Below are 15903 nucleotides of genomic sequence, written 5' to 3'. Positions count from 1 at the left end.
AACAATCTTCCAGGTCCAGATTAGGCACTATCTTTCATCAAGAGACACATTGTTATTTCTCCATGAATATGTCAAAATATATCTATATCTGAAAGGAGGGCTAAAGTTACCTCACAGGATATTGTTTGTTATTTTGAAGAGTTGTAAATAGCTCTTAATGGTGTTCCCCCAGAGCAAATATTAAATTATGATGAGACAAACGTGGTAGATGACCCTGGAAGGAAAAAACTTCTGTACAAAAGAGGCTGCAAATATCCTGACAGGGTTATGAATCAAACAAAATCCAATGTAAGCGTGATGTTTGCTGCTACAGGCGACGGCACACTATTGACATCTTATATGATATATAAAGCTAAACACCTATACGATCTGTGGAGTGGAGGTAGTCCTGCTGGAGCAAGGTTTAACAGAAGTTGGATGGACAGCAGCTGTTTCTTAGATTGGTTTGAGTCTATAGTGATACCTTATTTTCGTTGTTTTGAGGGAAGAAAAGTCATTATTGGTGGCAACTTGAGCTCTCACCTGTCTCCAGTTGTCACTGATTTGTGCGAAAAACATGACACTGAGTGTGTTTTCTTACCACAGAACTCAACTCATCTTGCACAACGTCTAAATGTCGCAATGTTTAGGCCATTGAAACAGGCTTGGCAAAAGGTTCTGGAGAACTGGAAAAGCAGAACTAACAACAAATATTTAGGAACTGATAAGAAGTACTTTCCTTGACTTTTGAAAGAAACCCTTGACATGCTATCACCAACCATAGAAAGAAACATTTGTTGCAGCACTGGCACTGTTAATGACAGCCTGATAGAATTCTTACAGCATCAAAGGTGGCCTGATCATAATTTGCCAAAACCAGGTAGAAAATGGAAACTGAACGTACCACCTGGCAGGAGTGTTCATGCACATGATAGTGATGGTAATAACAGTGATCACAGTTATGAAGAGAGAGAAGATACCATACCTACTCAGAAACCAGAAGAACTGTCTACTGATAGGGTGTTACACGTTGGGGATGGGGATTGGGTGAAAGTGAAATTTGAGAGCATGAAGGGGGCTCCAAAAATTTTAATTGGTAGAATTACTGAAGTTGTGCTTGAAGGAAAAACATATGTGGCATCATTTTTGAGACAAAACTCCAAAGACAATAGTGTTTATGTTTTCCCAGTTGTATAAGATGTATCTGAATTCGATTCTACTGAAGTTATTCAAGTCATGAAAGAACTGTTAGTAAGATGAGGCAGACATATGTCTAATAGGGACACTTTATAATTACTACAAATTATATTAAGCAATACCAAATATACCTAGTTTCATGGTTGAAAGACTATACCATCTTCCACTTTAATGATTAAAGGCTCATATTCAGATTGTCTTTCTGGATTTATTATTTAAAAACCTGAAAGTCTCTCCGTATTCACCCCAGTTTACAGTAGTGAGTGAAGTGTTATGAAACAATGTGTTTATAGTGTGTGCAGTGACTGATAGTGAGATATGAGTGAACAGTGTGGCATTACATTATTAAATAAGTTATTTGTAAAAAAGTATTGTATACCAGGAGTAAATCTAATGACTGTCTCTGACTAGAAGCCTGTAAATATATGTGTATAGGAATTAGCTTATTTTAAATTGGTCTAAACTTGTAAATACTTTAACATGTCCTATATCCTTGTAAAAAGAGATCAATAGATGAATAAAGCTACTACTACTACTACTACTACTACTACTAACCCCAGGTGCAGAGCCAGTGTGTCTAGCATGCAGACAAATTTGTTGCAGGCCCTTAACTGGCCTGTTTCCAATCAACAAATGGCCATCACAGGCACCAAGGCAGAACCAGCTTTCATCAGAAAACACAATAAACCTCCATCCTGCCCCAATGAGCTCCCACTTGACACCACTGAATACGACAATTTGGGGTCAGTGGATTGCATGCTACAGGTTGTATGGCTCAAAGTTGCCCTCAAAGTAACCAATTTGTAACAGTTCATTGTATCACTGTGGTGCCAACTGCCGCCTGAATTATTGCTGCAGGTGGATTATGATGTGCTAGAGGCATACGCTGAACATGTAAATGCTGGAATGTGTATTTTTTTGTATCTGACCAAGAAACCAAATATCAATTTTTGTAAATCTAACATCAAAATTGCCATTACAGCGTCATGTTTCCAAAATACCTTACATGCCCATTTAAAAAAAAAAACCTTCTTAAATGAGCGTGTACAGAGAAGGGCAGCATGAATGATCACAGGTTTGTTTGATCTGTGCAAGAGTGTTACAGTGATGCTGAAGAAACTGAACTGCCTGTTTCCTGAAGATAGACACAAACTATTCTGAGAAAGTTTACTAAGAAAATTTCAAGAATCGGCTGTAAGTGATGACATTAGGAATACACTACAACCCCCTACATGTTTCTCACATAGGGATCAAGAGTAAAATGTTAGATTAATTACTACAGGGCTTCAACTGGCCTCCTAATCAACACACAGCAATCACTGGCATTGAGGCAGAATCAGCTTTCATCAGAAAACACAACAGACCTCCACCCTGTGCTCCAATGAGCTCTCGCTTCACACCACTGAAGTTGCAGATGGTGGTGGTGTGGGGGCAGTAGAAAGCACGCTACAGGGGTCTGGCTCTGAGCAGCTGTTGAAGTATCTGATTTGTAACAGTTTGTTGTGTCACTGTGGTGCCAACTGCTGCTCAGATTGTTGCTGCAGATGCAGTATGATGCGTAAGAGCCATATGCTGAACACAATGGTCATCCCTCTGTGTAGTGCTCTGTGGTCATCTGGAGCCCGGACTTCTTGTGTCCTTACATTCTCGTGGCGATCATTGCCAGCAATCATGTACAGTGGCTAGTTCCTGCCAAGGCATTCTGCAGTACTACAGAAGGAACATCCAGCTTCTCATAGCCCAGTTACATGACCTCATTCAAACTCAGTGAGGTGCTGAGTGGCATCTTCGTCACCTTTAAGGCATTCTTGACTAACAGCTCACAATGTTCAGTCTCAAAAGTAACTAATGCTCATGAGCCTTACGGGATGTATTTAAAGCAAACCTGCATCCTCACAGTGGCAATCTTATGTGGTTGGCACAAATTCTAAATAGACATCACCTTTTGGATATAGAAACAAGTCAACCAACTTTGTTTATGTTGCACAACTCCTTCTTAGTGTTTTTTTTCCCCTGTCAGTGTATCATTGACGTAGATATTAAAAAGTATCATAGACAAACTGCATCCTTGTGATAATCCTAAATTTTTTGTTACTTAAACATTATCATTCCTTGCAATGGCAATTTTAATCTCTTGGAGTTCTCATGCTCCTCCTTTCTAGTATTGCCCACAATTTTCTCCAATCTACTCTGTCAAAAGCTTTCCCATAGTTAATAACTATCAAATGTATTTCCTTATTAAATAATAATTGTTTTCCAATTATTTATCTGATGACAAATGTTTTACCTGAACAGGACCAACCTTTCCTCCTGAACTATTTTGTCCCTGCAACAAGATATTTTGTAAAATACTGTGAGTTTTTGTGTTATTGTCCTCAAAAATATTTTACATCCTAATTTTCACTTTTCCTACCACCTTTCTTACATAAGTTTTATTATGGCTAATTTCTAGCCATTTGGGATTTCTTTTATTATCCAGCATCCTCCCATCCCCCACCCAAGAGAAGCAACCTAGATTTCGTAAGAGGAAGTACATACTCGATGAATTTGGTGCTTATGTTGTTACTTCCTGGAGTCTAACTGGTTATCATATTTTGTAGCATATCTTCCAATTCTGTCATTTATGTTTTGTCTACTCTTAACTCTCCCATGTGTATAAGGGTGTCTTACTTCTCCATTTTTCATTTATTAAGTCTAACAATCATGCTGAGGCTCTAATTTCTTGTGATAAGCCATTGTATATGATGGAATATCCTCCTAGGTATATGAATCCTTTCACTTTCTTTTTAGTCTCTGTTATCAAAGCATTATCTTTCTTCTTTCATTTGGTATTCTTAGATCTTCAGTATTATTTGTTATATGCTTTACATTCCACATCAAAATGTTATTATCACAGTTTACAGCAAAACCATTGTCCTTCCATTTCTGGTTTTCATTGTTGTTAGCAGTGCTGTTAATCCCAGGCTTTATTGTGATGGTTCCCAGTGGGTAAAATGTTCCCCAGCAAGTAAAATGTTCCACAAAACTTTTCAGTCTACCAAGATGACAATACTCAGTCACTAGAACACAATTTTTTCCTCTCTTTGCTTTCAAAATCTGACTAAATAGGCAGAGCACCCCACAAAATATGTTAATATTAGACAGGGCTCATTTCTATGGCCCAGATTTCAATTAGAATATTGATATGTGTCTGATAGTTAGGGAGCATTCAGTTATTTTACTTAATTTATGTTTAGGAAATACAAAAAAAATTATGTTTAGAACATTGTATCAATATTTCACATTTCTACAATAGTTAGAAGAATAGAAGAAATAAAATTAATGTATATGTGTTGAAATTTTTGTAATTATATGCACACACATTACACCAATTTATTAACAAAGTTATGGATAAAATTTATAATGTATTATTTCACAAATAATTAGTTAACTGTCAATTGCTTTCAATCAGTGAATCAGCACTCACATTGCTGTGGCAAGAGAGCCACACAGTCATTGCCACTTTGTCCCTAGGTGACACTGGTATAATGGAGTGAGAGGATTTAGGGCTGTACAATAGACAGTTTCAAGCATGCAAACCATGTGAATTTTTGTTAACAAATATTTTGTGTGTGGACTTTCCTCAAAGTTGACTAAGAGCAGGAAAAAAATCAACATTGGTTTCAATGTGACAAGTCTGAGCATTCCCTCATGAGCATAACTTGTTAAATGCCTCTCAGTCTGGTTTTCACAAAGGATTCTCCACACAAAAAGCAATACATGATTTCACGAATAAAGTGCAAGCAGAGCTGAACAAGAAAAATTATCCTGTTTGAATATTTTGTAAGCTCATCAAAGTCTTTGATTGTGTGGATCACAAAATTCTACTTGGCAAACTAATATGTTATGGCATTATGCACGGATGGAAATCTCAGAAAGTGGTAACATAACAGGGTACTGTACCACTCTTGTTTCTACCCTATATAAATGATCTGGTAATGACTTTAAATGGCATTTTGAAAATTTTTGTGTTTGTTGGTGGCATAAGCATACCAATCAAAGCCCCAAACTTCACCCTAGCAGACACAGCTCTGATGATAGCTGAACAGACCTTCAAGAGATTCACTGTTAACAGAGTAAATATTAATTGCACAAACACTCATATTTTGTAGTTTCAAACACACAATAATGATCTTTCATCACCAGAGGTAAACATTAATGGCTATACACTCAATGAAGTATAGTGTATGAAATTCACTGGGGTCTAGCTGGATGTCAGTTAAAATGGAGTCAACACACATCTAAATTAATCACAAAGCTCAGTTCAGAAAAATCTCTCATTGATGTGACTGAAGCCAAGAGTGCTGCCTTATTTTCACTTCTGTTGTCTTATACAATTATTTTCTGGGTCAGCTCACCTAAAGTAAATAAGGTATTTGTTCAGCAGAAATATGCAGTAAGAATACTAGGTAAAGAAGATAACCTTAGATATTTCAGAAGCCTTCCTAGAGACCTCAGAATTCTTACACTCACTGTTCGGTACATTTGTTCCTTAATGGTCTTTATTACTGATAATAGGAATCAGTTTCAAGTGAATAGTGATATACACTGTCACAACACAAGACAGAAAAATAATTTTCATGTAGACTGTGCCTGTTTGTCCAGGGTTCAGAATGAAGTTATATACTGTGGCAATAAAATACTCAGTAACTTCCCATCAAGCATACAGCAAGGAAACAGGAATATCTACTAACTCAAAACAAAATTACAAATAAACCTTAATAGCCAGTCATTCTACAAATTATCTGACTATCTATACCCAAGGACTGAAAGGTTCTGTTAACATGGTAAGGAGCAATGCTTATTATAAAGATGTATGACAAGAAATAATGCATTATAAAAAGTTCTCAGTAATTACAGATGTAAAAAAAAATATTTTCCTTAAAAATACCATTGTAAGCAAGTAAATATCAATCTACTGATGGCTAATAAACAGCAGCTGTAATGTAAAACTAAAGTGGCAGCAGCTGTTTTCAAAGTAGCAGTTTTCTTACTACAGTAAGACCATGATAATCTAGCACACATAAGAAATTCTCCCATATATTCACCTTTGCACTGTTTGCAGAACAGAAACATTGGAAATGTCTGTCACTGTCTGTATCACTGAGCAATTATATGTTCAGTGGCCTAAACCGGTTAAAGAAGCAGAGATAGAATGCAATATAAATAATGACGAGTCCATAACTGATAACTGTGAAATTGTACCAGTGATAAATTTTGCATCCATTAATGAACTGAGTGCATTTTCAGCTGAAGAAGTGGGCAAATTGATTGACAATGACAAATATTTAGCTGTAGACAAGAGCTGCTGGAGATGTGATATTAAAAAGTATTTTCAAACTACAGGATACATCAGAAACAGGGAATGATGAAGAAGAAACGCCTACAACTCAAATGTCATGGGCTGAGATCCACAAGCCTTAAATATCTTTGTGCAATTCGCTGAGAGTAGTCAACAATACAGTGCTTTTGAAGTTACAAATCTGCACCTCATACAAAATAATTTTTTTGTCAGAAACGAGCTCAATACAAGAAATAAGTTGTACTCCTGTGATGTCCAGGGGTCTAAGAAGGAAATTTCAGCTAAACTGTCAGTGCTAGAAACCAGTCCAATATATTCCATGCCCCTGACAATATCTAATATCCATGCTATTCCTAAAGATAGTGATTCCAAATAAACTGCACAAAATTCTTGGTAACAATTTTTATTAATTAGCTCATCCTTGATCTTTCCATATCACAGAATTTATTTTATTTCATAACTGGTGCAAAAAGAAAGGTTTATGTATATTGAACTTTTCTAAAATTTTGAACCTTAAACTGATTTAATAGAGCAATACAGTATTTGACTTAAAAGTTTAGTTTTTATGGAAAAGTAATATGTACTCTTGACTTTTTATATTGTATTCCCTCTTGCTGCGTTTAGGAATATAGTGGCTACTTGCTGTTGTACATTAAAATTGTAGAATTGCTTATATGCCTTTTTTATAGCTGAATTTTAAAAACGACCTTAATAATCCAGCATATTTGATAATCTGGCATTGACAGACCCTGATCATGCCAGATTATCAAGTTCCTAACTTATTTTGTGACTCAAATAGTCTAGATTGTTCGATATTTTATTTATGTTGCTTCAGCTACTGCTATCATCAGATCTGTAGTTAAGCTACTGCCATCATCAGATCTATAATTAAGATTAAAGGAACGTAAGAATAAGAGGAGATCACTATATATTATCAGACTGCAACACATGAAAACATAAAAGGTAAAAACTTTCCAACAATAATCAGTGTTAATCATAAAACTTATGCCCAAGTGGGGCATCAACTGTCAATTTTTACTGACTGATTAACACCAAACATTGTTTCTACGAGTTCTAAGTATTGATGAGGAAAATTCTAAAAATTTTAACCTTTTAAGTTTTCATCTTTTGTATCCTGATAATGCACAACAAACATCTCTCATTTTTATGTCCCTTTAATCTCAGTTACAGACCTAATGATTCCAGTGGCCAAAACAATGATATAAATAAAAGCACTATATTACAAGATCTGAATAGTTTTATGCATGACATATCCATGATGTTCTCAGACTCATTCACAAAATTTATTTCCTTTATTAATAAGCTTCTTTACTAATTTATTGGATTAAATTTAGATGGCATAATTGTGAATAACATTAAGCACTACATTGATAGTTTATTGTTAATACAATTTCTATGATGTATCTGTTTTATGTTACTGTATAACTTATTTATTCCACATCCATGAACGTTCTCCTTCTTAATGTAATCTGTGAAACATAATGAATTAATAAATAAATGAATTAATCTTAAAGCATGATGTGATTTTACACCTATATGTCAGGATATTTATTCTTAAACATTGATCTATATAGCTCAACATTTATTCTTCAACATTAGTCTTGAAGAATAATGAATAACCTCCATTTGAAAAATACACAGATGCTTGCACACTTGGGGAACAAAGTGAAGTTTTTCATCATCATGAAAAGATTTTTAATTTGTTTCCCTCATATGTAAGGTATTACTTACAAGTAATGCTGGCTTCTTTATCCCACTTGACTCAGAATATCTTTCAAGCACTGCATCAGGTGTGTGTACTTTGGTAAACACCAAGCCATTTTCTTCTGCAATCTGCAATATTAATAAAAATTGAAGGTAACAAACATTTTCTCTGATAAATGAACAGGGTTATAGATTTACATACAAGTGAGAAAATATTCATCTGCTCTGGTCACATAATGATTGGGCACAGGAATATACAGTATAAATTTTACATGCACTGGAGTTAGAAACTCCAGTTAGCAACATTTATGTGATTAAAACACATTTATTGTGTAAAGAGTCAGGAGTAACTGACAAAGCCTTAAACAAATTACAGGTTTTTCACATGAGTCAATTTCTCAATAGGAATAGAAATAGAAGATAAAATACAAGACAACCAAATTGATAGAGCTGTCAGAACACACTACTGTTCATCTTCGGGTGCCATGCAAGACCGTGTGGTCATTATCACCGATGAACAATTAAATAAAATGAAACTACAAATAAATTCAATTCAAAATTACTGCAGTGATTTAGAATAATAATAATAATAGGAATAAACACAAATTGTATAAAATACAGTAAAAGATATTATGGAAGCCTCCCTAACTGAATATGTTGCTAGTTTCTTGAACTCAGATGTGGGAACTCAGAAAAAGCTTTAGAAAACATCTGATATATTTTGAGAAAAGCTAAAATTCTATCAAAACATTATTTGGTCATTTCAGGACACTATACTCTAATTGATCCTCTCACTGGAGAAAAGAAAGGAAGAAAGATCAGAATTTAACTTCCACTCAACATCAAGGCCTTTAGAGATAGAGCACCAGTTTGAAATGTTTCACAGACAGGGAAGGAAATCAGCCATTTCCTGTAAAAAGAAGTATCACAGCATTTGCTTTGGGAATGATGTAGGAAAATGACAGAAGACCTAAATCAGGATGCCCAGATTTAGATTTGAACCATCATCCTCCCAAATTGAAGTCCTAACCACTGCATTATCTTGCCTAGTTTCACTGATGAAGGAAACACTAATCATGCCTTTCCCAGACTCTTCAAGCATCAATTGCCAAGTGCAATCTCAGCATATAGTTACATGAGTCTGCGCAAGACTGAATGCACCAATAGTTGAGACATGGTCTGCCCCCTACTGCTGGTTGTTGGTACCTGTGCCAAGGGATAAGTATGAGGAGATGCATCCGCTGTTCGGGTGTATATATCGAATGCCTGCACAATCTCGACATCTCACCAGGTGACGAGAAGAACATGGTATTAAATGATGCTTATATGGATTTCTCTAAGAGTAACTAATTTTTTGTCTAATGACATTATATTGATTATTTCTTAGCATTCCTAATGCTGTTTGTGATCCATTATGATTAGCAATGTATTTTCTCAAAATAATCCAACTGATACAATAAAGCACATACAAATAGCTCACATAACAAACTCCATAGGGATCCACCCTCATGAGTTTAACACAGATTGAAATATAGAAGGGAGACATAAGAACAGTTATTTTAACAGTGTGGTCTGTTTTAGGTTTTTGTAGAGCAATAAAGTTTTCAGTTATGATTGTCACTGATCTCTCAATTTCTCTGTTACCACTCAGGTATTACTTAAAATACCATAAAATAAGCAAGGACACACTTGTTATAAAGACAAGAAAATTATGAATTTACTCTAGCACAGAATACAAACCTCATCTTCTAATTGTAATCCATGCTTCATTAAGTTTTCTTCATATTTCTGTCGATAAATGAGAGGTTTTCTTGAATTCTCATCATTTTTGTACACAAGAACCATGTCAATCAAACGGATGCCATCATTGAAAGTTGGTGCTGTTTCCATTTCTTCCTATTGGTAAGAAAGAGAAATATTCAGAAAACATTAAGTAAAAAGAAAATTTGTGAAGTAATGTTCTATAAAAATAAACTAAATTTATAAATATTCATATACAGCAAATTTTATTTAAAAAGCTTTTATAGGTATTGCACCAGTCACTGATGCACATATTTATACAAACTTTTCTGACAGCCACAACAACATTAATCAGTAAAAGTAAGTTATTTCAAACTGTTAGCCATGAGTGTCACACTGTAAGCTTTCCATAATAGCTTGGAATCAAGTACAAGTGCAAAAAATTTAAATCACAGAAAAATAAGTGATTTTCATTAATCAATCTATTCAAATCTGATGATGAATTAAACAGAAGCTAGAAAGCGATTTATTGTGGCAGGGGTAGTTAATGTCATGCAAAAAAGCACTACAAAAGTCCATTGTCTACAAGAAGCAGCAGCTTTGCAATCAGTGAAAATCCAAAATTTCCCAGCCTAGCAGTGAAAGAGCTTAACAAGAAATACACCATTAAAATAGTAAAGAGTCTTTGTTAAGCTGTAAGTCCTCATCCAATTGAAAACTAATTACATGTGGTTCCCACGAGGTTCCATCTAAGGGGACTTATCTTTTTACATATATGTTAATGAACTTTCATCAGTATCACTAGGAGATGGAAACTTTATTCCATCTGCATTGACACATACATTGTTATAAGTAGTGAATCAAGCATAATTTTAGAAAGTGTATTACAGTTCTGGGTAATTAATAAGGCCAAAGTACAGTTTTCAGAATGCAAATGTACTGTTATGAATTATTTGTGGAGTAGATTTAGAATTTCATGCAGAACCCTGCTGAAACAACTGGGTAAAATAATAATTGTTTTTCACTATTCGTATTACTTCATATTTTCAGAGAAAAACTCAGCTGTCAGATTTACGCAACACATCTACATCTATACTCTGCAAACCACTGTGAAAAATATGAAAGAGGGTATGTCCTGTTGTACCAGTTACTAGGATTTCTTCTTAATCCATTCACATTTGGGGTGCAGGAAGTATGGTTGTTTCAATGCCTCTGTGCATACTATAATCATGCTAATCTTATGCTCATGATCAGTATGTGAGCAATATGTCTGAGTTTTTAGTATTTCCCTAGAGTCATCATTTAATGCTGGTTCTTGAAACTTTGTAAGTAGACTTTCTTGGCACATTGTACATCTATCTTCAAGAGTCTGCCAGTTCAGTTTCTTCATCATCACTGTAACACTCTCCCATGGGTCAAACAAACATGTGACAATTCATTCTGCTCTCCTCTGTGTATGATCAATATCCCCCATTAGTCCTATCTGGTATGTGTTCCACACACTTGAGCAGTATTCTAGAATGGGTCACACAAGTGATTTTTCAATAATCTTCTTTGTAGATTGATTGCACTTCCCCAGTATTCTGCCAACAAACCAAAGTTTACCACTGACTTTACCCATGTCTGAACCTATGTGATCATTCCGTTTCATTTCTTTACAAAGTGTTACACCTAGGTATTTGTATGAGTTGACCAATTTCAGCAGTGACTCATTGATATTATAACCATAGGATACTATGTTTTTTTCATTTTGTAAAGTGCAAAGTTTTATATTTTTTAACATTTAAAGCAAGTATTTTTACCACTTTGAAATCTTATCAAGATCTGACTGATTATTTTTGTAGCTCCTTTCTGACAGTACTTCATTATAGATAACTGTATCATCTGCAAAAAAGTCTGAGGTTACTATTGTCTGCAAGGTCATTAACATACAACATGAAAAGCAACAGTAACAACACACATCCTTGGGGCACATCTGACATTCTTGGGGCACATCTGACATTCTTGGGGCACATCTGAAGTTACTTCTACACAGATGGTGTCTCTCCATCCAGGATAATATGTTGCATCCTCCCTACAAAAAGTCCTCAATCCAGTCACAAATTTCACTTGATGCCCCATATCATTGTACTGTTGGCAGTAAGCATAGGTGTGGTAATGAGTCAAATGCTTTTCAGAAATCAAGAGATACTGCATCTACCTGACTGCCTTGATACACAGCTTGGAGTATGCCATGTGAAAAAAGTGAGAGCTGGGTTCCACACATTTTTCAAATCCATGTTGGTCTGCATGGAGGAGGTCATTCTGTTCAGCATGCCTCATTACAATAGAGCTCACAGTCTGTTCTAAGATTCTACAACAAATCAATGTCAAGGATATTAAGTGGTAGTTTAGTAGATCAATTCCAGTACATTTCTTGTTGACAAGTGTGACATGTTTTTTTCTCCCAAGAACTAAGCCTTTTTTCCCAAGAACTAGGCCTCAGATTTTTGTTCCAATGATCTACAATAGATTATAGTTATTAGAGGAGCTAATGCAGCCACAAACTCAGTATAGACTCTGACAGGGATGCCATTAGTGCCTGGAGTTTTGTTCAAGTTTAACTATTTCAGCAGTTTCTCAACACCACTGACACTAATAATTATTCCATTCATAATTTTAGTGGTACAAGTTCACTGAATCCTTACCAAGATAAAGATTAATCTGTTGTTGTTGTTGTGGTCTTCAGTCCTGAGACTGGTTTGATGCAGCTCTCCATGCTACTCTATCCCGTGCAAGCTTCTTCATCTCCCAGTACCTACTGCAACCTACATCCTTCTGAATCTGCTTAGTGTATTCATCTCTTGGTCTCCCCCTACGATTTTTACCCTCCACGCTGCCCTCCAAAACTAAATTGGTGATCCCTTGATGCCTCAGAACATGTCCTACCAACCGATCCCTTCTTCTGGTCAAGTTGTGCCACAAACTTCTCTTCTCACCAATCCTATTCAATACTTCCTCATTAGTTATGTGATCTACCCATCTAATCTTCAGCATTCTTCTGTAGCACCACATTTCGAAAGCTTCTATTCTCTTCTTGTCCAAACTATTTACCGTCCATGTTTCACTTCCATACATGGCTACACTCCATACAAATACTTTCAGAAATGACTTCCTGACACTTAAATCTATACTCGATGTTAACAAATTTCTCTTCTTCAGAAACGCTTTCCTTGCCATTGCCAGTCTACATTTTATATCCTCTCTACTTCGACCATCATCAGTTATTTTGCTCCCCAAATAGCAAAACTCCTTTACTATTTTAAGTGCCTCATTTCCTCATCTAATTCCCTCAGCATCACCCGACTTAATTAGACTACATTCCATTATCCTCGTTTTGCTTTTGTTGATGTTCATCTTATATCCTCCTTTCAAGACACTGTCCATTCCGTTCAACTGCTCTTCCAAGTCCTTTGCTGTCTCTGACAGAATTACAATGTCATCGGCGAACCTCAAAGTTTTTATTTCTTCTCCATGGACTTTAATACCTACTCCGAATTTTTCTTTTGTTTCCTTTACTGCTTGCTCAATATACAGATTGAATAACATCGGGGAGAGGCTACAACCCTGCCTTACTCCCTTCCCAACCACTGCTTCCCTTTCATGTCCCTCGACTCTTATAACTGCCATCTGGTTTCTGTACAAGTTGTAAATAGCCTTTCGCTCCCTGTATTTTACCCCTGCCACCTTTAGAATTTGAAAGAGAGTATTCCAGTCAACATTATCAAAAGCTTTCTCTAAGTCTACAAATGCTAGAAACGTAGGTTTGCCTTTCCTTAACCTTTCTTCTAAGATAAGTCGTAAGGTCAGTATTGCCTCACGTGTTCCAGTATTTCTATGGAATCCAAACTGATCTTCCCCGAGGTCGGCTTCTACTAGTTTTTCCATTCGTCTGTAAAGAATTCGTGTCAGTACTTTGCAGCTGTGGCTTATTAAACTGATTGTTCGGTAATTTTCACATCTGTCAACACCTGCTTTCTTTGGGATTGGAATTATTATATTCTTCTTGAAGTCTGAGGGTATTTCGCCTGTTTCATACATCTTGCTCACCAGGCGGTAGAGTTTTGTCAGGACTGGCTCTCCCAAGGCCGTCAGTAGTTCCAATGGAATGTTGTCTACTCCGGGGGCCTTGTTTCGACTCAGGTCTTTCAGTGCTCTGTCAAACTCTTCACGCAGTATCGTATCTCCCATTTCATCTTCATCTACATCCTCTTCCATTTCCATAATATTGTCCTCAAGTGCGTCGCTCTTGTATAGACCCTCTATATACTCCTTCCACCTTTCTGCTTTCCCTTCTTTGCTTAGAACTGGGTTTCCATCTGAGCTCTTGATGTTCATACATGTGGTTCTCTTATCTCCAAAGGTCTCTTTAATTTTCCTGTAGGCAGTATCTATCTTACCCCTAGTGAGATAAGCCTCTACATCCTTACATTTGTCCTCTAGCCATCCCTGCTTAGCCATTTTGCACTTCCTGTCGATCTCATTTTTGAGACGTTTGTATTCCTTTTTGCCTGCTTCATTTACTGCATTTTTATATTTTCTCCTTTCATCAATTAAATTCAATATTTCTTCTGTTACCCAAGGATTTCTACTAACCCTCTTCTTTTTACCTACTTGATCCTCTGCTGCCTTCACTACTTCATCTCTCAGAGCTACCCATTCTTCTTCTACTGTATTTCTTTCCCCCATTCCTTTCAATTGTTCCCTTATGCTCTCCCTGAAACTCTGTACAACCTCTGGTTCTTTCAGTTTATCCAGGTCCCATCTCCTTAAATTCCCACCTTTTTGCAGTTTCTTCAATTTTACTCTACAGGTCATAACCAATAGATTGTGGTCAGAGTCCACATCTGCCCCTGGAAATGTCTTACAATTTAAAACCTGGTTCCTAAATCTCTGTCTTACCATTATATAATCTATCTGATACCTTTTAGTATCTCCAGGGTTCTTCCATGTATACAACCTTCTATCATGATTCCTAAACCAAGTGTTAGCTATGATTAAGTTGTGCTCTGTGCAAAATTCTATCAGGCGGCTTCCTCTTTCATTTCTTAGCCCCAATCCATATTCACCTACTACGTTTCCTTCTCTCCCTTTTCCTACACTCGAATTCCAGTCACCCATGACAGATTAATCTAACAAGTATTAAAAGGTGCCCATGGTACAGATACACACATTTCTTTTGCTGCCATAAAAGTGCAAATTAAAAGAAGCCTACCAACTGCACTGGTGACCAAGTTCCAGTAATTTCAGTGGGGAACCAACTGATTTACATATTGCCTCTGTATACAAAAGTCAATGTCCCAACCAACTGATTCACTCACTGACCCATCATCACCCAGCCCATACTTCTAAGGATGTTCTTGTTTTTGTTGTGGTCTTCAGTCCAAAAACTGGTTTGATGCAGCTCTCCATGATATGATAGGTTGTGCAAGCCTCTTCATTCTCTGAGTAACCACCAAAACCTACATCCTTCTATATTTGATTACTGTATTCATCTCTTGGCCTCCCTCTATGACTTTTAGCCCCGTCCCCCAAGCTTCCCTCCAGTCTACTTGGTGATCCCTTGATGTCTCAGAATGAGTCCTACCAACCAATCCTTTCTTCCAGTCAGGTTGTGCCACAAATTTCTTTTCTCCCCAGTTCTATTCAGTACCTTCTCATTAGTTATGTGATCTATCCATCTAATTTCCAGCATTCTTCTGCAGCACCACATTTCAAAAGCTTCTATTTTCTTCTTGTCTAAACTGTTTGTCACCCATGTTTTACTTCCACACATGGCTGCACTCTATACAAATACTTTCAGAAAAGACTTCCTGACACTTAAATCTATACTCGATGTTAACAAATTTCTCTTCTTCAGAAATGACTTTCTTGCCATTGCC

General features: G+C 36.3%; 1 protein-coding gene across 2 annotated transcripts in view; it reads right to left on the bottom strand.

Moving 5' to 3' along the window:
* The window catches only part of LOC126101042 (anoctamin-5-like), a 398169-nt gene that overhangs the window by 311649 nt on the left and 70617 nt on the right, over positions 1-15903 (bottom strand). For both annotated transcript variants that reach the window (XM_049911706.1, XM_049911707.1), the window contains 2 exons: positions 9983-10138; positions 8270-8371 (listed from right to left, as the gene is read on the bottom strand). In XM_049911706.1, the coding sequence (XP_049767663.1) occupies positions 8270-8371; positions 9983-10138 (258 nt within the window). The remainder of the gene's footprint in view (positions 1-8269; positions 8372-9982; positions 10139-15903) is intronic.

This window comes from Schistocerca cancellata, chromosome 9 (genome assembly GCF_023864275.1).
Source record: "Schistocerca cancellata isolate TAMUIC-IGC-003103 chromosome 9, iqSchCanc2.1, whole genome shotgun sequence".
Lineage (NCBI taxonomy): Eukaryota > Metazoa > Arthropoda > Insecta > Orthoptera > Acrididae > Schistocerca > Schistocerca cancellata.
This window is presented reverse-complemented; position numbering and strand designations above follow the sequence as displayed.